We start from the raw sequence: 27,092 nt of genomic DNA, 5'->3' as shown, positions 1-27,092 counted from the left end.
CTTGGCTTGTTTAAACGTTGTAGTATCCTTTTGAACATTTTGCATGAATTTTGAAAAAAAAAAAACCTAATTGTTAGTTGCAGACACAGAGACAAATGAGACTGAAATATCGTAGGAACTTCTTGCATTGTTCTATTCATGTGTTTATAAATATAGTGCAATTTATAACTGAGTTGAGGTTGTTTCAGTTATTTCAAATAGCCTTCATAATACAGAGTAAGCTACCTGCGTAACGCAGCCAGAATATGCAGACTTCTGGTTTAAAACATAAATTTGGAAAATATCAGAAATGGATTCAGCATCTACAATAACCTCCAAAAGCACCCAAAAATGTCAAAATTGGTCAAGCAGTTGCTGATGTACTGTCAATATATGATATATAAATTCGTATATAATTCGTGTTTTTTTTTATATATATATATATGATAATAATATTATATATTTTATTTAATTCTTTTATATACTTGTGTTACTTGTTTTGTTTTGCACTATATTTTTATATTTTTATATTTGTATGTGTATATATATAATATATATTCTGATATATATATATATATATATATATATATATATATATATATATATTGCTTGTCTGCTTGTTTGTATATATCATTTTTATATATATTTTCTTTCACATACATAAATACATATTAAACACATAATAATAATATGCACTGTGGAATGCAGTGGAGTAAATTTATTTAAATTATTGTTATATTATTATTTATATATATATATATATATATTATATATATATATATATATATATATATATATATATATATATTGCCTTCTTGTATTCATCTGTTTTTTTCTTTCATTTTGTGCTATTTTTTAATACCCAAATTCTACTCTACTATACAATCACTATTTCAGAGAGAAATATTTACTCCACCACATTTATTTAATAGTTTTCCTTAAAATAAACAAAAAGAGAACTACAAAGCACTATTTACCTAATATTTATTAACATAATTTATTGCTTTGTCTTGAACAGTTTTTAATCTGATAATCTGTAGAATGATGAACATTTAGGACTATATCTTTAAGAAATCAAATTTAGATTTAGGCAACAATTCTCCACACAAGATGGATGTGTGATGAATAATATTGTTTATTCAGTTTTTAATGGGTACTTAAACACACTGTTATTATGTCACAGCCGGAGTTTATTTGGCCGACTTTTCACATCCAGTTGCCTGTGTGTTGAGGAGCTCTAGAAAAAAAATTCATTGAGTGTAAAGTATACAAAAGACATCAAGCGTATGAAACATCACATTTTCAAAAGTCTGCACTTGTGCAATTGCAAACATGGAAACCATAAACACTGAATTCTGGGCAAGAGCTCCGGACCAGTGTGCACAGGTGTTTCCTCTGGAAGCATTTTCGGTTTGAGGGGATTGTGATCATGTTGTAAATATGCCAACAAAAAATCTATGCTGCCATTCATTTTCACTTGGGTTGTTATACACATGAATGTAGGGCACTAGTAGACTAAGTATGGGCCTTCTTTTTTGGCCTATAAGCAAAATGCATGCTGTGAAATGAGAAAAATATGCAAAATCCATTAATGCTCATAGTGTGTAGCCTACATGAATAATAACAGAGCAGGTATGATAATGCAGGATGTGTTTTGACCAACCCAGTCTGGTATTTGACGAGTGCAGAGCGAGAATGTGTTGCTTGATCAGTTATGCCAAGGGTACTTCATCAGCCGTTTTTTCAAAGATAAAGATTTTCATTTCCTCCTCATCCTCTTCTTATCTCCTCCAAGTTTCTTTTTCCGTAAGAGAGGAGAAGAGCGGTATGTAAAGGAGGAAAAGAGTGAAACTTTCTGGGATGCATTTACTCACTCTGCCCTAAACAGAATCTTTGCTGTGGAGTTTCTCGTAAAAGCCTCAGAGATCAAAAAGCCTCCAGAGTTCAGAAGGGGATCATGCTAACTCAGCCATAAGGAATCTTATAAACAGGAAATCGACAATTACATTTTTTTAGTTCTTTCAGTACTTTTCAGTAAAGTACAGCAATTTCTTGTCTTTGCCATTTAGTCAAACTTCTATTGAGCTCCTCTGACAGTCCTTACCATATAAAATGAGACAGATTCTTCCACTGGATAACTGGAATGCAGGCCAATCTGTGATTGTAGTACTTCAACATAATTATGAACTATAAAGCTGATAATGTAGTAAAATAAGAGGAAAACTTTTGGCCAAAAAAAAAAAAAAAATGGCACAAAAAAATCCAAGTCCAGGCACTCAAGTGGGTTTGAAAAATGTAAAAGGCCTTTAATTTAATGGGCTACATTCATTAAAATTACACCAACGCGTATCGGCTTGCGCCGAGTGAATACAAGACAGGAAGTACAAACATGAGATCCTCCCATATGCAACATTTTTTCTCTCTAGCCTCTAGAGGCACCAAACAGAAAACACATAGAGAGAAATATGAAAAAAATAAATATAAGAACAAGATCCCTGTAACAACACAAACCCTGTTAGGGATGGTGTAGGTAAAGGAGGATAAAATCCACACTAGGAATTAAACATTAAAGTACAGCATTTAGCATTAGTGAAGACATTATGGCAGAGATAATGAAAAGTTGCAAAAGTAGTAAAACTGAGGAAACCGCTTCGTAGCACATTTAGAAAAAATGTTGAGAATATCTAATCCTTAAAGGAAAAAGCACATCTATACAATAGGACTGAGGCAATGACTACAAGAAAGATGTGAGATCAAAGTCTTCATTGAGGCCAGGGTAACTGGTGCCTTTAAGGGCATAAATCCAGTATGCCTCCCTTTGTTTAAGGCGTTTGATTTTGTCCCCACCCCTGGCATCAAAGCTGATGGCCTCAATACCTGACACTCTTAGGGTTGCATCACTTCCATGTTTGGCCTCCTTGTAGTGTTTAGCCATTGGATAATTCATGTTTCCACTGCGAATAGCATACCTGTGTTCAGCCACTCTGTCCCTCAGCCTCCTTTTGGTGAGGCCTACATAGAAGCAGCCACAAGTACACTCAAGTCGGTACACAACATGGGCGGTATTACAGTTTATGAAATTAGTGATCGGATAGGTTTTGTTACTGAACACATCTCTAAAGGTGTCTGTTTTCATCATGTTTTCACAGTAGTTGCAATTACCACAGCAGAAATTTCCTTTGGGTCGACGAAGCCATGTGTCCAGTGTAGGAGCAGGGAGATAGCTCCTAACCAGTTTATCCTTAATTGTTGGGGCCCTTCTAAAACTGACCCCCGGGGGTTCAGTGAATATCTCCTGTAAAGAATGATCACTCTCAATGATGTCCCAATTTCTCTTTATGATGTGCTTGATCTGAAGAGCCTCTCTGCTATAGTGTGTAACAAAGTAAGGTTTGTGAGTTTGCTCTTGTTTTGATTTAGGACTGAGCAGTTCCCTCCTTTCAAGTGACAGAGCTCTACTATGAGCCCGAGTGAGAGTCTGGGGTTTGTACCCTCTCTGTTTAAAAAAACGTTGCTGCATATCCATGGATTGAATGTGGAAATCCTGATCAGAATCACATATGCGTCTAGTCTCTGAAACTGTCCATAAGGGATATTCTCAATAAGCCATGGAGGATGAAAGCTGTCTGCATGTAATAAGGTATTACGGTCAGTTGCTTTTCTGAAGATGGAGGTATGTAAATATCCCTGGTCATCCTTTGAGATACGTAAGTCCAGAAAATTAATAACTTGTTGATCATATTCCAAACTCAACTTAAGATTTTCATTTAGACTGTTTAAATAGACATGAAAGTCCAAAAGCTCTTTTTCTGTTCCTGAAAAAAACAAAATGATATCATCAATGTATCTGCCCCACCAAACAATTTTTCTTTTAAATGGGTTGTTATCTGAAAAAATATGTTGTTCCTCCCATAGCCCTAAAAACAGATTTGCATCATTAGGGGCAAAACATGCACCCATAGCTGTCCCTTTTTCTTGCTTATACAAATTGCCCTGAAATAGGAGGACATTGTTTTTGAGAGTCCACTCTGTAAGTTGCACAATAAAGTCACTGGGAGGCATAAGGTCATCAGATCTTGACCCCAAATAGTGTCTCAAGGCCTCCAGGCCTTCATCATGTATAATGTTGCTGTATAGGGACTCAACATCCATAGTGGCCATGATGCAAGAACCAATGTTCTGTATTTGTGTTATCTTCTTTAGGACCTGGGTGCTGTCCTGAATGTAAGAAGGTAATTTTTCAACAAAGGATTTAATGTGATAATCAACAAATTTGGAAGTAGGTTCTGTGATGGAATCATTCCCACTGATGATCGGTCTGCCTGGTGGATTTTCCAGGTTTTTGTGGACTTTTGGGAGCATGTAAAAAGAGGGAAAGCGTGGGTGTTGGCATAGTAAATAGTCATATTCTTTCTTAGAGATCCAGTCATTGTTTTTTGACATGTTGAGTAGCATTTCAAGTTCCTTTTTCATAGAATCCGAAGGATTTGATAGGGGCATAGAGTAGTACTGGGAATTTTCTAATTGGCGCAAAGCCTGTGATATATATTTCTCTTTGCCCCATACACAAACTGCACCCCCTTTATCAGCACTTTTTATGATGATATCATCTCTGTCCGATAGCCATTTGAGTGCTGCAGATTCTTTTTTTGTTAAATTATATTGTCTGATCTTTTTTTGTTTATCAAACAACTTATCTACCTCATAAGACACCTTTTTGGTAAAAGTAGTGAGTGCGGAATTTGTATTAGGGGGTAGAAAGGTGGACTTAAGCCGAAAATGGGAGTTATGGCTTGTGGAGGCAGAGCGAGCAACTGTATTGTGGGTGTTTTGATGATACCAGACCTTTAGATGCAGACTTCTGTAAAACCGAAACAGGTCCACCTTAGTGTCAAAGTCTTTGGCTGAATAGGTGGGAGAGAATGAAAGCCCCCTGGAGAGTACAGAGATGCAGTCATCTGAAAGGGGGAGGTCTGAGATGTTAATCACTGCCGATGTTTTGAATGGCTCCTCGTGGACGGGCGCGGAAAAGGACGTCCGTCCTCTCCTGCCCCTCCGCGTTTTCCTCTTCCTCTTCTGTGAGGTTGATTGTACTGCCTGGGATGGGATTCCAAAAAATCTATTTATGGGTGCATGTTTTGCCCCTAATGATGCAAATCTGTTTTTAGGGCTATGGGAGGAACAACATATATTTTTTCAGATAACAACCCATTTAAAAGAAAAATTGTTTGGTGGGGCAGATACATTGATGATATCATTTTGTTTTTTTCAGGATCAGAAAAAGAGCTTTTGGACTTTCATGTCTATTTGAACAGTCTAAATGAAAATCTTAAGTTGAGTTTGGAATATGATCAACGAGTTATTAATTTTCTGGACTTACGTATCTCAAAGGATGACCAGGGATATTTACATACCTCCATCTTCAGAAAAGCAACTGACCGTAATACCTTATTACATGCAGACAGCTTTCATCCTCCATGGCTTATTGAGAATATCCCTTATGGACAGTTTCAGAGACTAGACGCATATGTGATTCTGATCAGGATTTCCACATTCAATCCATGGATATGCAGCAATGTTTTAAACAGAGAGGGTACAAACCCCAGACTCTCACTCGGGCTCATAGTAGAGCTCTGTCACTTGAAAGGAGGGAACTGCTCAGTCCTAAATCAAAACAAGAGCAAACTCACAAACCTTACTTTGTTACACACTATAGCAGAGAGGCTCTTCAGATCAAGCACATCATAAAGAGAAATTGGGACATCATTGAGAGTGATCATTCTTTACAGGAGATATTCACTGAACCCCCGGGGCTCAGTTTTAGAAGGGCCCCAACAATTAAGGATAAACTGGTTAGGAGCTATCTCCCTGCTCCTAAACTGGACACATGGCTTCGTCGACCCAAAGGAAATTTCTGCTGTGGTAATTGCAACTACTGTGAAAACATGATGAAAACAGACACCTTTAGAGATGTGTTCAGTAACAAAACCTATCCGATCACTAGTTTCATAAACTGTAATACCGCCCATGTTGTGTACCGACTTGAGTGTACTTGTGGCTGCTTCTATGTAGGCCTCACCAAAAGGAGGCTGAGGGACAGAGTGGCTGAACACAGGTATGCTATTCGCAGTGGAAACATGAATTATCCAATGGCTAAACACTACAAGGAGGCCAAACATGGAAGTGATGCAACCCTAAGAGTGTCAGGTATTGAGGCCATCAGCTTTGATGCCAGGGGTGGGGACAAAATCAAACGCCTTAAACAAAGGGAGGCATACTGGATTTATGCCCTTAAAGGCACCAGTTACCCTGGCCTCAATGAAGACTTTGATCTCACATCTTTCTTGTAGTCACTGCCTCAGTCCTATTGTATAGATGTGCTTTTTCCTTTAAGGATTAGATATTCTCAACATTTTTTCTAAATGTGCTACGAAGTGGTTTCCTCAGTTTTACTACTTTTGCAACTTTTCATTATCTCTGCCATAATGTCTTCACTAATGCTAAATGCTGTACTTTAATGTTTAATTCCTAGTGTGGATTTTATCCTCCTTTGCCTACACCATCCCTAACAGGGTTTGTGTTGTTTCAGGGATCTTGTTCTTATATTTATTTTTTTCATATTTCTTTCTATGTGTTTGCTGTTTGGTGCCTCTAGAGGCTAGAGAGAAAAAATGTTGCATATGGGAGGATCTCATGTTTGTACTTCCTGTCTTGTATTCACTCGGCGCAAGCCGATACGCGTTGGTGTAATTTTAATGAATGTAGCCCATTAAATTAAAGGCCTTTTACATTTTTCAAACCCACTTGAGTGCCTGGACTTGGATTTTTTGTGCCATTTTTTTTTTTTTTTTTTTTTTTGGCAAAACCTTTCCCTTTTTTTTGGGACTTTTTCCCTTCCATGAGCACCGGTGGTTTGAGGGACACCAGCAGCGCTCCAGTCTCCTCTCTCTCTGATAATGTAGTATTTTAACATACTTGTACATTGTGGTGTTTTAACAGTCTCCATTTAATTGACACTACCTTGTTCCATTTATTTGCAACTACTTTAAAATGCAGCAAAAATATCTATGAAAGAGACATAGATGCATCACATTTTATATACAAAGTGATAATTTATTCACATTTTTAAAATAACGGTGGTCAAAGCATTTTCTTCATTAAAGTTCGAATGAGCAGTTCATTTTTATAGTTTTGCTTAAAAATTTTATTTTCAGTGTCACTAAGTTACCATATCAATAGAACACACACACACACACACACAAACACACACACACACACACACACACACACACACACCGACATACACACACAGACATACACACACAGACATACAGTTTATACGCAGATGTACATGACAAATACATGCACACAGAATAAAACAGTAAGTAGCTGTGCGTCAGAACAAAGTCAGGCTCAAACTTTCAGTGGTTTAACACTCTGCTGTGAAGTTCGTTGTAAGCATTTTCACATAATACTAAGTTTTATATATACACAGCACATCTCTAAATGAAGCTATAAAGTCATCTGCAGTAAGACAGACTAAAATACAAAAGAGGCAAACAGTAAAACACTATTATCAACAGCTATACTGGATGTTTCAACCCAGCACCCAAAATAAGCACCTCATTATACTGACTTATTAACATGTATTTAGTTTCTCATTTCCCTTGGCAAATGACAAAATATAAAATTGTTTCTTTTTTTTAAATTTGATTGCTCTAAATTACTATTTTACTTTTGTAAGTAAGAAAGACTTTCTTGCTTATGAACTACTCTCACTTTTTGGTCTTGCATAAATCATTTTACAATATTGTCTGTATACATTTAATATAAATTCATATCCAAATATTAAACAATCAGTATGGAAAATACAATTTTGTCTGATAACCCTTAACACCCATAACCACTAGACTATAATTCTGCAGAAGATTGCCGCTGCACTACAATTGACAACATATTTACAGTGACTGTGACATTTTATATTTGAATATTTGTGTATTTTAGGACTGCACACGTTAATTAACATTTCTGTAAATGTGCCAGAGTTTACAAGGCAGCCAGTTTTCAATTGCAGTCCTTTGTCAAGATGATTTAAAAAAACAATTCAGTAAAAGTTTAAGAAATGCAAGCAGAGCACAGTGAGACACTGAACTGACAACAATAGCAACAAAATGAATTTGCATGGCAATTATTCTTTGTGTATATCTGGTAAGTTACAAATTTGTTGCATGAAATGTAACAGAAAAGCACAATTACAAAACTAAAGTAGTCCACAGGGTGGCTTACACCCTTTACCAATACTACAAACTATGAAAAAACTTTCAAGAGCTGTACACATGTATCCTGATATAGTGCAGCACTGTGTAAGTCAAATAATGTTTATATCAAATACAAAAAATGCAACTAAAATAGTTTCTGTAAGCTATTATGACATGATCTTAGTTTTTGTACAAAACCAGTATTTAACAGCAATTTACTGTAAATGAAGTTTCTACCAGAGCAGTTAGGTGAAAGAGCGAAAGTGACTTGCTCCTTTCAGTATTAAACACACACAAATTAAAACGTGACTTTAACTCCCTTTTTTAAAAAAAAAAAAAAAGTATAATTTGTGGTGTTTTATGTAATTTTAGTGTCAGCAGGGAGACAACAGGAAATGAGGCAGAGAGATGTAACAGGGGTCCGTACACATTGTATGTCCTCCGGCAGACTTACTCTGCAGTGGGCACCGTGGAGTGTCGTGTGTGCAGACGGAAAACATCCTTCAGGTTGTACTGTCCCATTCGACTAGGCTTGTAAAAATAGAAGTATCCAAGTAGACCCAAGATGAACAGAACAGAAACAGCAACTGCAAATGTCAGCATTAGAATTTTTCCAATGTCAACTGCAGGGAGTGGGGTGAGAGGTAAAAAAAAAAAAAAGAGCAGAGAATATGAGACGTCAGACCAAATACAAAAACAGCCACATAAAATTCCTTGCCAAAGTCAAGTGTGTTAGAATCAATTCTCAAATGCTGTGAGAAAACAACACTGAAAGCAAGGTTGTGGTTGCACTCACATTCCTAAAAAAAGTCACAACCATGAAGACTGGACAATTCTTAAAAACTCACCTTGGACATCTACGACAAACTTCCGTATATCATTCCCTCTGTTGTTATGGACAGAGCAGGTGTACGTCCCTTCATCCCCAAAAGTTACGGAGTTGATAGTGAGAATGCTGCCATTGAAGGGGGAAGGGTGATCTGATGGGAGTTCCCAGGTGTAGGACGGGCTGGGGTTTCCTACAGCTGAGCAGTTCAGTTGTAGAGGGTTTCCTTCTGTGACAAATATCGTACTTTGTTGTGCTGATTGTATCTGAGGTGAATCTGTATGTTGATTGAGGAAGAAATACAACACATTATTACAGTAACATGGGAAATTTTTGAAATTTAAACAGATTATTCATTCATGTGAACATACAACACGTTGTAAAAGAGAAGAGGTGGAAAGCACCTAACTATTTTCACCACAGTATTGTCCCTAAAAGGCTGACTGTTTCACTTTCAGTTTCTGCTAATATGCACTTCTACTTTAAAACATCAGTGAAACTATTTCATCTTTTAATCCACTATCTTAACGTGCAGGAACAACTGAAGTTATGATAATAATAAAGTTTGTTGCAGATTTATGCCTTAAACTTAAATGTATAGTAAAAATACTAATGAGCTGGGAAATTTTAAAAAACATTGTTATTACTCTCACTGTGTTCAGATAAGTTACACTCACTGAGGCTGTATGTAGGCACAGCGGTGCTTTGAGTTAAATGTAAACATCATTATGCTAACATGGTCACAAGCATATAAATTAATACATAGATTTTAAGGAAATGGGTTACCAAGAAAATTGGGCAAAAGCCACACAAGACAGATTCAGCACAGTGACACATGAAGAGTTCCTGGTCAAAAAAGAAAAACCTCCACAAAACAATAATCTTAGGTGCTCTTTAAAATATTCAGCCCTGGGTAAAGATTTTGAAATGATTATAAAACATTGGCACATTTTGAGCACCAATCCACTTCTCAAAAATAAATAAAGGATCAACCCAAACAACGTTCACCACCAAGTTGGAAACTTTGTTTGTTCTTTGGTGCTGAGCAGGTAGTGAACAGTGAGATTTTTAAGATTTTTTAATGAAAGCGGGCCAAAGAAAGCGATGACACCATGCATGACCCCTCTCAGCGACAAGTAGTCATGTGATATATTACAGATACAAAAATATTCATTAGCTTTAAGTAAAAGATGAAATTACTTCTTCCATCACTGCAAAACTTGACTCAGCTTGACTCAATGCAAATTCAAGGTGTGTATCACACTCACAGTACACAGTGGCAGGGATTTTTTTTGACATCACCACTGGAGGGGACTGTGGTCCCTCAGGTCCCAGTTCCAGCTTTGCTTCACACCAGTACTGCACTCCATCATCTTCCTTACTGGACGTTATGTTGAAAAGGAAGTCCTCAGTCACTGGTTTGTACTCTTCGTTGTCTTTGGGCTTAAGGCTACCCAGTGTTGTCTGTCCTTTGTAGAGGGTCACAATGAGGTTTTCAACAGGAGCGACATCCTCGACTTTACACTGCAGAGTGTACCGATGACCCTCAACCATCGGCCCACTGTGATTAACAAAGCTGATGGACACATTATTAGGAGGCTCTGTGGAGACACGGAAGACGATTAGGACAAGCTTGGAGAGGCACACACAACTAAGCAGGTTGTCAACAATTGTTTGTGACTCAGTTGCTTTAATTAGCAGTCGATCTGATTATAAATGATGAACCAAAGAGAACATTTACTTACGGTAGACAGTGATAGGCAGTTTGGTACAACACTGATAATTAGTAGCATTGCTATAAAAGCACGTGGGTAATAGGCGCCATTCAGTCAGGCTGTCAACAGTCCATGAAATTGTGGTTCCATTTCTGACCAACTTTCCCACAGGGCTTTCCACGTCAAATTTGCTGCCTATGGAAGCCTGCTGACTCACAGAGCAGGTGGCGAGGATTGGGTCACGATATTTCACTACCAGTCTGGATGGAGTGAACTCAGGTTTATCTGCACAGTTTGGATCTGTAACACAATGACAAAAAAGTCAGATTTCCATGTCTTTTGTTTTTTTAATATAAAGGAGGTATCGGTGCTATATTAATACCATGAAAGACAGAAGGTGAATACAGGTATATTCAGGCAAACAGCATGAGTAAAATAATGTGTTTTTTGGAACATTAAACCATGTAAAGAAGTTTTGATAGGAACCCATAATATAAATATGAACCTGAATATGAGCATAATATATGAAATAATATTGGACCTTCAAAAGTTGTGATTTTAATTAGCCCAATGCCATCAGGTACAGTTTTAAGTATCTAAAACTGTCATTTATAACACAATGCCAAACCAAAAGTTAATAAGTGCCAAGTTTCTTATAACAGTGCTTTCATGTGCCAATTCAATATATTCTTTTCTCTTTTTTTTAATCTAAATACAAAAACTCTGTCTCACTGTCTCTCCTTAGTTACTGGTCTGTACACATAACATTTATTTCGGCTCATACACTTACAATTTCGTAATTTTTATCATATATATTTGCACATCTACATTTCTAGCCAGTCACTAAATAAATCAATATGGTTAAAGTGTATGAGACTAAATGGTAAAAATCTACACTGTGAGTAAATCAAGTTTGGCTTCTCGAAATTCATATTTACTTTATCGGCATGGCCATAATTATGCACACAACAAACATGATTGTCCCATTTTACCTGAACATGTCATTGGAGTGAGATAGGGGTTCTCATTGTGTTTGAAAGTCTAAAGTTTCTAAATTATTTTACTTGGCAACATATTTTCTTTGTACAAATAAAGCAGAGATGTATAACATGCTCTAAATGTAACACTTAAGACATTAAGAGTATTAGGTGGTTTTCTTGCACCCCGCCCCAAGGCAGAGGGGCCCATACAAAGGTCTTTGCTCCACTGGTGGTGCTGCAGTGGGTGTGATGGGACCAGATTTAGAAAATATGGCCCCCCTGTCAATAGTTTCTATTGGCTGACCACTATCACAGCGTGTGTGTATCACTATCCACTATACAACAGAGGCTATAAGACATACGCCTTTTCTATTACAACTATATTACGATAATACTCTAAACAATAATGAAAGAGGAAAAAATAAGTTTGAGCGAATCTGGGGGTTATTACTGGAGCAATAACTGTCTTTATTTAACGAAGCTGTATCTGATGGCGCATAAATCCCACTAACGATAAAAGTCCTCAACTCAGGGAAGGAGCATAAACCCGCCCATAAAATCACAGACAGAAAAACATGCGGAAAACTCACCACAACCGGACACATGGAAGTCCCGCAGAAAGTTCATCAAAGACACAACCAACACTATGTAAGAGATAGACATGGTCTCCGGTGGGTCTTGACAGCAAACCGAGTTTTCCGGTAATAAAAACGGTTGAGTCGAAAGATGGGCAGAGAAAATACGACCGAAATTAAAAGTACAGCGCAGATAAGCCCGTGTCCACCCTCCTGTTTTCCCTGGGAGAGAGTGAGAGCGGTGGCAGAGACAGCCCGTTTCACGTGGGCTGCTGACGGTTTCCAGTGACTTCATCAGACTGATACCGAAATCGAAAGTTTCGGGAAGGATTTCTGAGGCAGTTTTGGTAAATTCCGTTACTATGTTAATAGAGGATGACTGATGCTCTGTGACCGTGAGTCAACACTAAATGATTCAGCCGCACAACAGCCAGCCATGAAGTTAAGATACCCAACATATACACAAAAACATAAACAGGTAGGCTTCACATAAACAACAGAGCTGCACGATTTGTGTGTGTGTGTGTGTGTGTGTGTGTGTGTGTGTGTGTGTGTGTGAGGAATGTGCTCATGAATCAGTCCTCCCTAATCTCCTTCCTGTAAACCCTTTCTCTCTTTAGAAGGGGAAAGTCATGCTGAAGAATCTCCCTTCAAATGCACAGCATGCAGAATTACTGATCACCTTTACTATCACACGTTTCTATTTCCTCACCCCGCCCTCCCTTCCAGATTTCTATTGAATTTCAATGTTTTGTTTTTTATTCCTTTGTCTCCAGTTATTTTTCATTTCTGCAAACCTCTCTAATGCTCCCACCCACTTCCGCTTGTACATTTTTTAGCAGGAGGGAGGCAGGAGTTCATATCAGAGGGCCAGATATTTTAATGGCACTTGTTGAGGTGTGAGGTAAAGAGCAGCAGAAATACAGCTGCAGTGGTGAAAGATATTTTACTCAAGTAGAAGAAGCAATACAACAGCAGAGAAATACTTTGTTAAAAGTAAAAGTCCCGCATTCAAACTTTTACTTCAGGAAGAAAGTAAAAATATATAAGCATTAATTATACTCAAATATACTCAAAGAACAAAAAGTAAAAGTAGTCCTCATTCTGAATAGCCCATTTCAGAATATTTCATAGGCCAATGGATTTTAACTATTGGTACAGTAAATGGTAACTGGACTTGTATTTTCAAATACTGGTGGCCGAGGCTACCATTCAAGATGCCACCAGCTACTACTTTTTGAACCATTCACGTGCACATACACATCAAGAAATTTCAGCAGTTTGGGGTTCAGTATCTTGCCCAGGAATACTTCAACATGCACACTGGAGGAGCAGGGGATCAAACTACCAACTGACCGATTAGTGGACAGCCAGCTCTACCTCCTGGGCCTCAGTCGTCTCAGGGTACTGTAGATGAATTAATATGAACATGACTGTAATTTTGCAGCTGGTAAAGGTGGGGCAAATTTTTTAGTATATATACTACTGGTTTACTTTTAAATTTCACCCAGGGAATCAATAACATTTTATCGTTATCCATATAGTACATCATAATTTGTCTGTTGATTCTAGTTTTTTTTAAAATAAATAATCAGAATCTGCAAAGTGACTAAGTACAATACTGGCATCCAAAATGTAGTTGAGTAAAACTATAAAGTATCAAAAAAAAACATCAAATAAAGTGGAGTTATCTCAAAGTTGTACTTAAGTACAGTACTTGAGTAAGTGTGCTTAGTTACTGGAATAGAAAACCACTGCAGAACTGTATTATACTGCATGGCAGCGAACTGAACCCCCACATTTTCATCGACAAAATTTCAAAAAATTTCTCCATGACGTTAAAGATCCCACACTATTTTTATTTTTAGTTTTGATTTGATTTGATTTTAGTTTATTTTTTGCTATACTTGCCTAGTGTTTTTCAGATATATTAGATTCACTCTCTATTCAGACATAACTTCAGCTAGCAGGCTCACATGGAAGGAGAGACAGAGCGTGGGGAGAAGATGAAGAAATGAGCTACATGCATAGACAGCTTCAGAAAATACATTTGCTGATATGTAACATTACATGGAGGTTATCCACAGAAGATTACTGTAGAAATGTCATTACTCACTCAAAAAGAGACAAAAACTTTATCTGATTTTTACTAATTCCATGATGCCTGAAAATTGAATTGAATTTTCATACTGTGGAAATCCTGTTTACAAAAGATTATTGAATAGTTGTGCTTTATAGGTCAGTTATAAGCCATTAATAATTATCTGGGTGTGAAAAATGCCTTTCATTTGTTTGGATTCATTTCTAAAATTAGAAAACACACAAATTCATACTGTAAATAAGCTGTGGTCTTAATAAAGTAGGACTACCGTACAACAGGCAGTTGCTACACAAAACTCCATTGCCAACCTCAGTTTTTGTTATTTCATTGCTAACTGACTTAATTTAGCTTGTCTCAGCATGTCTTTGAAAAGCTAACTGGCTGATGTTTTGGGCAAGTTCCAGTGAACAGTGATGACATAGTCTGAGACAGGGAGCTATAACAGTATGACGCATAACAGACGGAGACGGGCTAAACCTGGACCTGCCCTATGTATGTCTGACTCCATTATCGTCACAATTCTTGTGAATTATACTTCTCTGTGTAATGGCAGTGTTGAATTTGATATAATTGACCTTAACTTTAGTCCTCACAGCGACATAACCGTGTTTATAGATGTCATTTGATATAAAACACACCAAAAATGAATAAATCCACTTGAGATGTATCTACACCACCTCATTCCCTTATGACGTCCACTCTTTATCATAAAAAACCCTGAGCTTATTTAAAGCAAATGTTCCATTCTGCAAAGATGAAGTGAAACACAGAAGTATATCAGCTGAGGTTTACTGAGAGGAAGTTGACCTTAGATATCCCAAAAGGGGAGTTCATAAGAAGTGTTACTAAACTTCATTGTCTGAACTTGACAGGAAAGCAACATCATTCATTGATGTCATATACTTTAGTCATTAGTGTTGCATTTCAAAGCTATACACAGAATCAGTATGTTGAAATTTAATGGGAGTATACAAATACTTTTGTACTATCAGCTCAGTTAGCTTGTTTTTATAAAGCCAGCTGAAAACTCGTTTTCCTGATAGCATTTTAATCTCCAGCTAATGTGGCAATGTACATCTTCTCATGGCTTTTTTAAAGAAATAAACAATGAATGACAGTTTACATGAAGTACTCAGGTTACATGATTTTTAATATGATTTGCACTGTGACCATATTGACCTTACCTGAGCACATTTTAGCTGGCGAATCCTCACTACTGCTTTTAGTATGTCTGCCTGCCCACGCACTGTTTTTGCTCAGCATCACAATTTATTGATTATACTCAAGTTTTGGTCCCTCTGGACCTTGACTGAGAGTGTTCAACACAATTCTTTACAACACTGATCTAAACTAGATATGCCCATTTCATGTCCACGGGTGTGTTTGTCAGTGATTAATAATGACAGCAGCATATGTACCATCTTTCACCTTAAATTCCACACATAATAAAGGAGAAAATAAAATAGAAAATGAAAAAACAGCACTGTGCTCCAAAATGACCATTACCAAATGTAATTGTATTGTTATTACTACTAGTATTACAGTGTACCGCAGTTCTACATGTGGTTTGGGCAAGTGGCGTTACCGTACCGAAGCAAAAGTCATTGTGCCAAAGACTGTACTGTTTCTATTTCATTACTATCAAATTTATTAAAATGTGGACAACTGGAATGTGATATTTGTGTTATGCAGCCTATATCACTTATAATTTGTTATAGATTTTGTAATCAACCAAAGGGTCATGAAAAACTCAGGTTGAGGTCACGGTTTATTTTTCTATCAAATGCTTTAAAATGGTCAATTTAGCTGTTAACTTTCCAAAAAAATATTGTCAGTTCCACATCTAGTTTTAAAGGTTATAGCCTTTTGAATGCTTTGAGTTTTGAGATTAACAGTATTTTTCTCTCTTACCTTTCTACTGTTTGTGTAGCTGTTGATCTGAGTGGTGACCTACTGCATACAATTGCCTTTACAAGTCATGACTGGTCAACACTGGCAGTTAAGGGAGGAGGACTCAAACGCAAGTGGGATAAAAGGAACATGTTTTCATGTTGCCAACATTATGAAAGTACAAACAAATCTAGGAGCGCCACCATAACTGAGCAGGTTGGGAAAGTAAAACAGGAACAGACAACAAAAGAAACAGATCAGGTAAAGGGATGGGTTCAGATGGAGGAAAAACAAAGGCATAAGCATAATGAATTTTTCTTTTACATTTATTCTCTCTCATTTTTCTCTCATGTAACACTATAGTAAAGCATGAAATTGACAATTCGGTCTCAAATCAAAAAGACATATTTTTCTTTTCACCTGTAGGGCTTATCAAGCTAGATTTGTTTTGGTGTGAGTTGCTGAGTGTTGGAGATAGAGATGCCTGCCTTCTCTCCAATATAATAGAACAAGATGACACTTGGCTGTTGGTGCTCAAAGCAAAAACCAAACAAACAAAAAAAGTGTGAAATGCAAACTTTGTGGAAAAAGAAGTTGGTGTTGATTTTTTAAATGTATCTTGCATGTAAATGTATCTGGCACCACAAATCGAGTACAGTCCAGTTCTATTATAATTGGAGCAAAGGCAAATATCTCTACAGCTGATACCTCTATCAGTCTAGATTGTTTTGATGTAAGTTGCCAAGTGTTAAACAGCACTGCAGCTAAGAGCAGAAATATGCATTTTTGATTTGGGTGTGGACTATTTTCTTTAAAAGTATCTGCACTGCATTTCACTTCATGTAATGCATGTGTATGTAAGAAATAAAACTTTTGAATCCATGAATCATTACATAGCTTATTAATCACTGACTTTATTTTGTGTCAGTCAAGTTTACACAGCTGAGAACTGTGTTACAGGTAAGAGGAGTAAAGTCTGTGCTATTTGCAATCTGCCCATTTTGCATTTTACACTAAATTCACACAGACGTTAATGTCATATGATATTCAAATATGAGGCTAATATTGTTCCAGGCTTTGATATCAAGTCATTTAAGTATCGAACTTGTCAGAAGTTTTTACTTTTTAATAAAAAATGATTTAGTGAGGGAAAGACTCCTTAAAATTAAAAATGTAATTTACAAGTATAGCACACCTCCTTTATTCCTTACTGAAGACATCAGAAAACTGGTAAGTGCGACGCCTCCCAGTGGTTGTCTGAATGAAGACACTGTGACAGACTGCTCTCTGCTGTTTGTGGGGAGGAAGTTATGATATGAACGATGTGTTTACTGATAAACGAATTAAACAGTATGTGCATTAAACTGTGGAACAAGCACAAAATCCTGTTCATTCTCTGTCAAGCCTGTGAATAGTTCAACCTTTCAATGGGAGGAAATTTGCTCGGAGAATTGTGTGACTGCACACAAGTTAGGCCTATGCTTTGCCGGAAATCTTGACTCAAGAGCGGAGATTCATTCACATATAATTCATATTAGCAGTTGATTTACATAAGTGGTTCTTTAACTTTATCTGTCGTGCCCCCTTCAGAATTGTTAAACATTAACAATAATTGGCAGAAATAAATCAATAAAAAGGAATCTGTGTAGAATTTTACTTGAATAAAAGTCATTGGTATATAGCAAACACTTGTTTATTTATTTTTCCTACATAAATTATATTTATTACATTTTCTTTCACTCCATAGTGTCCCTCTGGTTATCCACCCAAATATAATGTATTAAAAATATTGTTGTAATGTATTGAAATACTGTAAAAAACTAGAAAAAAAAAACAAATATGGCAATGATCTATATCCTTTTGTTTACCTAGTTTACTTTAAATTATTTATCCACAAATGTTCTTTCTCAATACAAATGTCTAAATTGTGTTTTTAACATTCTCACTACCGACTGAAATATCTGTTCCAACAAGTATCACAAACAGAATCATATAGATAGTGTATGTCAATAGAGTGATCTTGAATTAAGATTAATATAAATTAAAAGCTTTATTCCAATGAATTATTGAAGTGCATGAGCACAAAATGATCCAAGGGAAAGAAACTGTAATGAAAGCCAGTATGCCAGTGTTTTATGTGATTGTAGCATCTTTCAAATTATTGTTAAGGCATAGGTCTTTATTAGTAAAAAAAAAAATTCAAAAAAGAAAAAGAAAAAAAAGCCATTTGTATTTCAATTAAACTACTGGGAGATGCCAAAGCGTAAAATTTACTGCATTAAACTTATTTACAACTTTTTAACAACATTATTTTGCCAGGTTAGCTATGTTGCTTGAGAAATGTTAATCTGTTGTTCGGTTCACCACTTTGGTCACTTTGGACAGAAAATCTCAACTTTTGTATGAACTGCTATGAAATTTGGTACAGACAGATGAATCCTAATCATACTGTGACTTTTCTTTTATATCTAGACATCGATTGGCAAAAAAAATACACACAACCAAAAAAAAAAAAAACATACATAATGTCTCCCCCAGAATTGATTGTAGGACTGATTACTTTGGTGAGCCCGTTACTTTTTATCTACCTGCTACATTACAAGGGTCCGTTTCTAGAGTTATCATCAAGTTAAAATTTGCCAGAAAGCCCTTCTTGTTTAGGTTTGGAGAAAAAGATCATGGTTTGGGTTTAACTTTCTGCCCAAATACCTGCAAAAGTAATGACAGTCCTATCAACTTCAATTTTACTTTGTGTCTATTGTTAATTATTATTCTAACACACTAAACTAAGACAATAAACACAGTGAACATCTCTACAACTAAACATTAGCATCTTAACATTGTCACTGTGAGCATGTTAGCATCTAGCTCAAAGCACCACCTGTGCCCAGGTAGCCACATGCAGACTAGCTTACTGGTTTTATTCCATGTCATTAAAACATAGCAACTTTAACTGATCAATTATGAACCTATAATATATTCTGCTTATGCAGAAAAGCAGTAATCATTCAAACACTGCATTTAATCACTTGTCTTCAAGTGGTTAAATATAAGTTGTGCTCTCACACAACAGGCTGCCTTGTCAATGCATTAAGAGAAATGATTGTATTCATGAGCTATAGAGGACATGGGATAAAATACCTTTAATTGCTCATTTATATTCTTTTATGGCAAAGCTATTGCAGGCTACTGTTTTAGAAACAAACCCCTTTTTACGTTCTCTGAATGAGCTCAAACCAAAGTAGAGAATAAAAGCATGAGAGACATCATGAACCCGTGAAGCAGCGTGCTGCTGCTGGTGGCGGCACTGTTTGGGGTGGTTGCTGTCTTGGCCGTTGTTGTGGTTGTAGTTGTGATTGTAGTTGTGGTCGTTTTGCTGGGAGTGGGTGTTGGCAGCAGTTGGGTTGAGGTTAATACTACAGAAAATAGACAGTTGTTTAGATATTCTGTCAATTAACATTTTAATATAAGAAACTGACATCAGCCTCTTTTTTTTTTTTTTTTAGATTGTTTGCTTCTGATTGGTCAGTATCCCACTGATGGAATATCTAAGACACATACATATTTACACTTTTTCAGCTGGTTGAAAAAAAAAAACAAGACCTTTTTTCATTGAATGCCTTACGCCAAATCAATTAGGCTAATAACATTTTTTAAAAATAGAACTTTATGTACTATTCCATCTTTACAGATAGTTAATCATCTATCTGATCAGCACATCTAGGTTTCCTAATCACATCTCTTTCTTTTTTTTTATCAGTCCCCGTTTTTCACATACACAGAAACGTTCATTTTATTATCCTTAAAAATTAGAAATCTGGGGAAGTGGGGAAAATTGGAAATACATAAAAGACACACATACAAAAATGTAAAAATAAAATCTCAAAAGTTAGTATTCGAAAGGTAAAACGAGACAGTGAGAGAAAAATCGTCGAAATCAGTTTTATCTCATGCTATTTTTTTGCATTACTCCATAAAATTATCTAACTAACAGTATTGTTTATTGGTGTATTATATTTTTGAGTCATGTGGTAATTTTTTACTACCTTTTGTCAACTTTGGTGCTCAATATATGTTCCATATATTGCAAATAAAATCTAAATTCTGAAAGAACTACAGTATTATAACTTAATAATTTAAACAACAAGCAAAAGTTAGCTTTTAGTCTGACTATGACATATGAAGAATATTGCATTTGCATATGGTGATGATGAAGATGAAGATGATGATGATGGTAAAATAAGCATTAAGTTGACTGCAAAAAGAGTCATAGCAGAATTTTCGGTCAAGCAAGAATTAACAGTTTAAGTCTGAACTCACCTTGTACACGCACAATAAACACCACAGTGTCAGTCCCCATGTTGTTGCTGACAGAACAGGTGTACGATCCTTCATCCGCAGAAGCGGCAGAGCTGACAAAGAGAACGCTGCTGTTGGAGGTTGAAGAGCTTCGTGATGGGAGCGTCCAGTTGTACGAGGGGCTGGGGTTTCCTACAGCTGAGCAGTTCAGTTGTAGAGGTTCTCCCTCTGTGACGGTGATTGTAACTGGATGGGGTGGCTCTTTTATCTGAGGCTTATCTGTGTGATAATTGAGCAAGCAAGAGAGAAATAGGCAACAAACAATTAACAACAACAAAAAACAAACAAGAAATTTTTAATATCTTCATCACACAAATTAGAAATATCATACTGATGCATTGTGTTTGATAATTTAGAGTCTATATCACATAACATTTGCTCAAACCATCCTAAGTGCCATCGGACCCTGTCTGTGTGTTACTTAAGCATTATAATATGTAACTAGGAACCAGTGACATTACACGCAGGACAGAAATGTAATACATCAGTTATCAGTGTTGCAGGACAGCTGCACCCTAGGAGGCAAATTTAGAGAAAGTGCCCTCCTTAGTGTCAGCTGCTGAAACAATTGTTGACAGTCTGAAGGACAGTGATAAGAAATGACCTATTGGGGAAAAACAGCTGAAGAAAGATAAAATCAGCCCTGCAGAAATGTGTAAAAAGCTGCTGGAAGAATGAGACGTGGCTTCCACAGCAGGCATTGTAGTAAAACTGAGGCGGACACTCTTTAACTGTGGGCCTTTTGCTGCTAAACGTCCCACCACAGTCATTAAAAAATACTTTGGCGGGTGTTGAAATGTGCTTACTTGCTTTCTTTCTTATTGTGAAATAAGAGACAAGCAAGCTGTTTCTCCAATTCCAGTCTTTATGTTAATCTAAGATGCCAGCTGCTTGCTGTGAACATGAATATGAGTCTCATATTTACTTTTAGACATGAGTTGGTATGGGGTTTCTCTTTTAACTCTTGGAAAGAAACCAAATGAGCATATTTCCCTAAATGTTTGACTTATCCTTTAATGTGGGTGTTGTAGCGTTTAAGGCCTGGATCTTCAACAGACGGTCCTCAGAGTTTCTGCAGGGGGTTACAAATTTATCTAATAAGTTGGGGTTTTTTTTTCTTCAAAAATTAGAATGTTTCTTAAAGTCTTAAAGTTTCTAGTCCAGGGTTCCTACACATTTTTAGCAATACATTTTAATAATTTCAAAACTTTCCTCGCAGTTTCATGACTGTGGGAAGCCTGCTATTCACTTAAAAAACAAAATAAAACTGTTACCCATAAATCCTTGTGTTATCATGTGAACTGACTAACCATTATGCAGCACTTACCAATAACGGTGAGGTGGACTAATTATATTTATTCACTATTGAAACTATTTGACCAATTGGTTGTATTATTATTCAAAGTATACACACATGCTTGTGAGCCACAATAGATCATTTTGTAACTGTTACAGCAACAGACTTTGACATACTGTCTAACTCAGAAACCACCAACAAAAGTGCAGAAGGTGAAGCTAACACACCTGGCCATGCAATGACTGCCCCTAACTACGCAGCTACAAGGAAGCCCAAATGATATAAGACATGAAAATATTCAGAGAATTATCTCAAGTGCTTCTTAGTTTTATGCAGTAGCGGGTCCCTCTTTCAGCTAAGTGGTCCTTGGTCTTGGTGTTTAAGACCCCTGGTATCAGCAAACAAGGTGACCAAAGATCAACAGTTTGACACTAATGTTTTACTGCGTTTTTTTTTTTTTTTTTTTTCAAACAACAGCAAGATTTCTGCACTTGACTTAATGCAAATTCAAGGTGTGTATCACACTCACAGTACACAGTGGCAGGGATTTTTTGTGACATCACCACTGGAGGGGGCTGTGGTCCTTCACGTCCCAGTTCCAGCTTTGCTTCACACCAGTACTGCACTCCATCATCTTCCTTACTGGGCGTGATGTCGAAAAGGAAGTCCTCAGTCACTGGTTTGTACTCTTCGTTCTCTTTGGGCTTAAGGCTACCCAGTGTTGTCTGTCCTTTGTAGAAGGTCACAGTGAGGTTTTCAACAGGAGCGACATCCTCGACTTTACACTGCAGAGTGTACCGATGACCCTCAACCATCGGCCGACTGTGATTAACAAAGCTGATGGACACATTATTAGGAGGCTCTGTGGAGAAAAACAGACACATTTAGTAACAACATAAGAGAATCTTAACCACCTAAATGAACCATGTTGTTGATTACAAATGATTTTCTTTGTTTACTTACCGTAGACAGTGATAGGCAGTTTGGTACAACACTGATAATTAGTAGCATTGCGATAAAAGCACGTGGGAGATAGGCGCCATTCAGTCAGGCTGTCAACAGTCCATGAAACCACGGTTTCATTTTTGACCAACTTCCATCCCACAGGGCTTTCCACGTCAAATGTTTTGCCTATGCAAGCCTGCTGACACACAGAGCAGGTGGCGAGGATTGGGTCACCATATTTCACTACCAGTCTGGATGGAGTGAACTCAGGTTTATCTGCACAGTTTGGATCTGTAACACAGACATTAAACGTTATGAATTTAAACAGCTTGATCTAAAATTAGCAAAGCACCTAAATCTACCATAAACCTTTCGTACTACTATTACATACATACTATTACATGCTGTAGTTATGCTGAGTACATTTGTATTTGTACAAGACATCTTCTTGTTTTTTATCAAATAAATAATAACACTTATAATGATGATCAGGGTTGTAAAGTAATGTACTATTTGGGATAAAAAATCCTCTCTCTGGGTAGTTGCATTCGATGTTTACACACACTGTTTACTTTTCCAGTAATGACACTATATTTCATCAGTGTTATGTGTGAAGTAGGTTTATTGTGAGTCTTCAAAGGTTACAAACAAAAATACCTACATCTGCTTTTATGCTATTCACATACTCAGCCCATCTGTCGTCACAACCTCTGATAAATACTCCCTACTTCTGCCACATTCTGCTGCTCAGAACACACTGTTTATGTAAACCTGTTCCTGGCACCAATGTTTCTCAATTTCTGAGCATGATATCTATCTCTGAGTGCAGATGCAGACACACACACTGACTTGAGTACAGTCCATGAAGGCATATACCATTATTTTTTAGTGCTCATCAAGAGTAACAAAAAATATATGATTAACACTGATTATCTATTTATTAATTCTGCTAATTAATTTTATTGATATATTAAATTAAGTAAAACATGGGTGAATATTTCCCACAACTACATGTTATTAGTAGGAGTTTAATGACATTTTGCAGTACGTCGCCAGTAGTTCACCTACATTAAAATTTACATAATTATTCAAGTAGATTTTTTTTTTTAGTTAACTATTAAAACGTGTATTTTTTTTTATCAATGCTTCTCTACTGTAGTGGAACCCCTTTCAAATACAATTAGTCATAAACATTGATTATTGCTATTTATAACAGGGTTCTTACAGTTAAGGCAAGTTAGAATTACAACTTTTTAAGACTTTTTAATGACAGTGAGAATGAACTTTGGGGACTAAAAACATCAACCAAAAACCTAGGGTTATGTACAATTTTGCCCAAATCTTTATTGTTATACAAAACATGACTCTTTTGGCTGAGAAAAAAAACATGATCTTCTAGAAATGCTGAAAAAAGATCCTTTTTTTTTTTTAAAGTTTAGTAGGAGTTTACACTGTTTTTTTAAAAGTAGCATTAGTTAACCAAACTAGATTTCTTTTGAGGGTATCTTTGCTGTAGTTAAACCTCTTTCACTGTTCAGTAATTTGTAGCTTGAACTGCTATGCTTTTAAAGTAACTCCCCCAACACTGATAATGATAATAGTCATAACAACCTCATCTGTTCTGCGTTGGACAAGAACAAAATGAACAAGTACTTATCAAAAGTCAAATATGCTTTAGAAATAAAGGCACTGGGCAGTAAATGTAAAACATAATAAAACACCAGAAAACCCTTTCATATTTAACTACGTTCTGAAATATAAGGGTGCTTCGGAGTTTGTAACATAAGGATTTGCAGAGTTCAACAGTAAAGTAAATTGCTATGAAACAACCAGTACAGCAATCATAATCATAACATATTCAGGGAATAGTCTGATGACAGTAAATTCCTTTTTTGGAAAACTCTTCACTCACCACAAGTGGATACAAGGAAGTCACGCATAAAACTCATCAAGGACACAGCCAGAAGAATAAAATGGAAAAACATTATTCCAAGCTTTTTGTGAGATCAGTAATAAAAACTGTTGAACATAAAACCCAAAGGTGGTCAGTAGGCAAGTGAGTCCATTGTGTCGGAGTCTTTGGGTTTTCAACAGTCAACAATGTTGGAAGTTCAGCCTGTTTTGACACCTCACATCCTCTCTAAATTTTCCAGCCATCCTGTCAGACTTTAAAGTGAAAGTGTGGGATTGCACAGTCAACGGTCTTCAGGGGTGGTCCAGGTTTTATACAGCCCCCCTCCCTACAACACCCTAGATTCATTTCAAAGGGAATTTACATTATCCAAGTGATTCATCTATTGTAATTATTGACTGCTCTGACTCATCTCTTATTCAAGCCTATTACAAAAATAAAATGTATCTAAAATGAGCCCTTTACTTAGCTCATATTAGTTACGCATCAGTAATAAATTGGCAGCGCAACCCGGAAAAACAGGGTAACGGCCGTAGAATAAAACGTCATTACACACATTGGAGAAAGAATCCACAGCATGCAAATCTATATCTACAACTACTACTTCAACTCTATATTTAGAGTCAAATAAAGAAAGCATATGGTTTTAATTGTGAGTAAGTAAAACTCCATTCACCTTCATTATAGCCTGTTGAGGAGACAGCAAAAATCTGGAAAAAATTGTGTATTTAAATTTGGAAAACAGACCCTTAAAGCCAAAGTTTTAAAGGGATAGATCATTTTTGTTAAAGTGAGGTTTTATGGGGTTCTGGTACATCATCAGCATAATACATAGATTACGCATCACTTGACACGCCCCCAGTTTGGAGAAGCGGGCTTAACTCCAACACGGAAGCTAAGCAATGCATTGATGTGGAATGAGGTCAGCAATAAAACATGTTTTTGCCACCTAAAAAAAAACAATATCAGTGTAAACGTATCCTATTCTGAGAGTATTTCCACTGCCTAACTTGCGGTCAGATAGCTCGCTCCAACAGCAAATCCCTTAACAGCTTTAGTTCCCCATCTATGCTCTCGTTAAAGCCACCAGACTCCACTGAAAAAAACTGTAACTTTAGCTCGCTGATCACTGAATCTGCTGGTGTACTACTACTTTAATCACTTAGGTACTTTAGTGTTATTGTGTGCCCTTGGTGAAACCAAACTAACCCATTTAAACACTAAAGTCACACATTCACACAATCAAACAGTTTGAAGCAAGGGTAGACCAGCAGCTTCCATGTTCAGCGATGGTAAATTTTTCTTAATAGAGCCTGCCTTTGAGGAAAGCAATATAACAGCTTCAACCATTGAAACCATTGTCTGAAAGCAAGGTAAAGTGCAAATATTTTTAATGATGCGTGCAGTTATACTGATATTGATTATTTTTTAGGAGAGACTTTTTTGGTTGGATACAATTCGTCCTGCTGCTGGCCTTGCCCACAGCAGTACAATACATAGCTGTCCTGTCGGACTCCAGCCTGCTTCTCCAAACTGGGTGCGAGCCGTCTGACATACTGTATATATTATACAATGTATGGATAAGTAACATATGGAATCCCACTTCAAAATATCTGAACTTCCCCTTTAATTTGTTTCAGTAACCCTTCATGCTTTTTTTCTAAGGAGGGTGGAGAGCACAAAAGCAATCTGCAACACCCTTCCGCACTTTTCACTACGGGTAATTGTGAAACTTAGGACCATTGTCTGAGTTAGTAACTAAATCCCACATGTACAGACATGTTGATCTTCACACGTAATATTTGTAGGCCTTACCATGAGGAACAAAACTCGATGTTTACAACTTCAAACAGGCTAGAGGAAGTCTTGTACTCACAGTTCATTTGGAGACAGTCTTGAAAGCAGAACTGGAAGTAAACATTCCTCTACTTCCTGATGATCTTATCACCCAGTTTTCCTGAAAACACTGCCACAATATTAGGGCCTGTTCAAGTACCGCTCTACAGGTCTCTCATTTACACTTTATTAGTGGTAATACACTATCAACTGCATTATTTTATTGTTTTTTTAAAAAAAATTTTTATCCCTGTTCTCTGTGTTCTTCCCAATGCAGAACCCCACATCACAGGAACAAATTTGGAGACATTTAGGTGTGAGTCCTTGAAAAGAGTAGCAGAGCAACACAATTGAAACAATAAGACGTGTCATACAGAGTCTGACTACAACTAAGTTAATAAGTCATCAGGGAATTGGAG

General features: G+C 36.7%; 1 protein-coding gene across 1 annotated transcript; it reads right to left on the bottom strand.

Moving 5' to 3' along the window:
* Positions 1-7,954: 7,954 nt before the first annotated feature.
* On the bottom strand, positions 7,955-25,000 carry LOC121941641 (neural cell adhesion molecule L1-like). The gene is made up of 10 exons (XM_042484468.1): positions 24,838-25,000; positions 22,944-23,216; positions 22,510-22,842; positions 20,645-20,902; positions 19,562-19,740; positions 12,349-12,733; positions 10,809-11,078; positions 10,332-10,664; positions 9,086-9,340; positions 7,955-8,860 (listed from the first exon to the last, which is right to left on the bottom strand). Exons 1-10 carry the CDS (start codon positions 24,908-24,910, stop codon positions 8,688-8,690), a joined length of 2,532 nt encoding a protein of 843 aa, XP_042340402.1. The 5' UTR covers positions 24,911-25,000; the 3' UTR covers positions 7,955-8,687.
* Between the last annotated feature and the right edge of the window lie 2,092 nt (positions 25,001-27,092).

Source organism: Plectropomus leopardus, chromosome 4 (genome assembly GCF_008729295.1).
Source record: "Plectropomus leopardus isolate mb chromosome 4, YSFRI_Pleo_2.0, whole genome shotgun sequence".
NCBI classification, from domain to species: domain Eukaryota; kingdom Metazoa; phylum Chordata; class Actinopteri; order Perciformes; family Serranidae; genus Plectropomus; species Plectropomus leopardus.
Note: the sequence above shows the minus strand (reverse complement) of the source record. Positions and strands in the feature narration are given on the sequence as shown.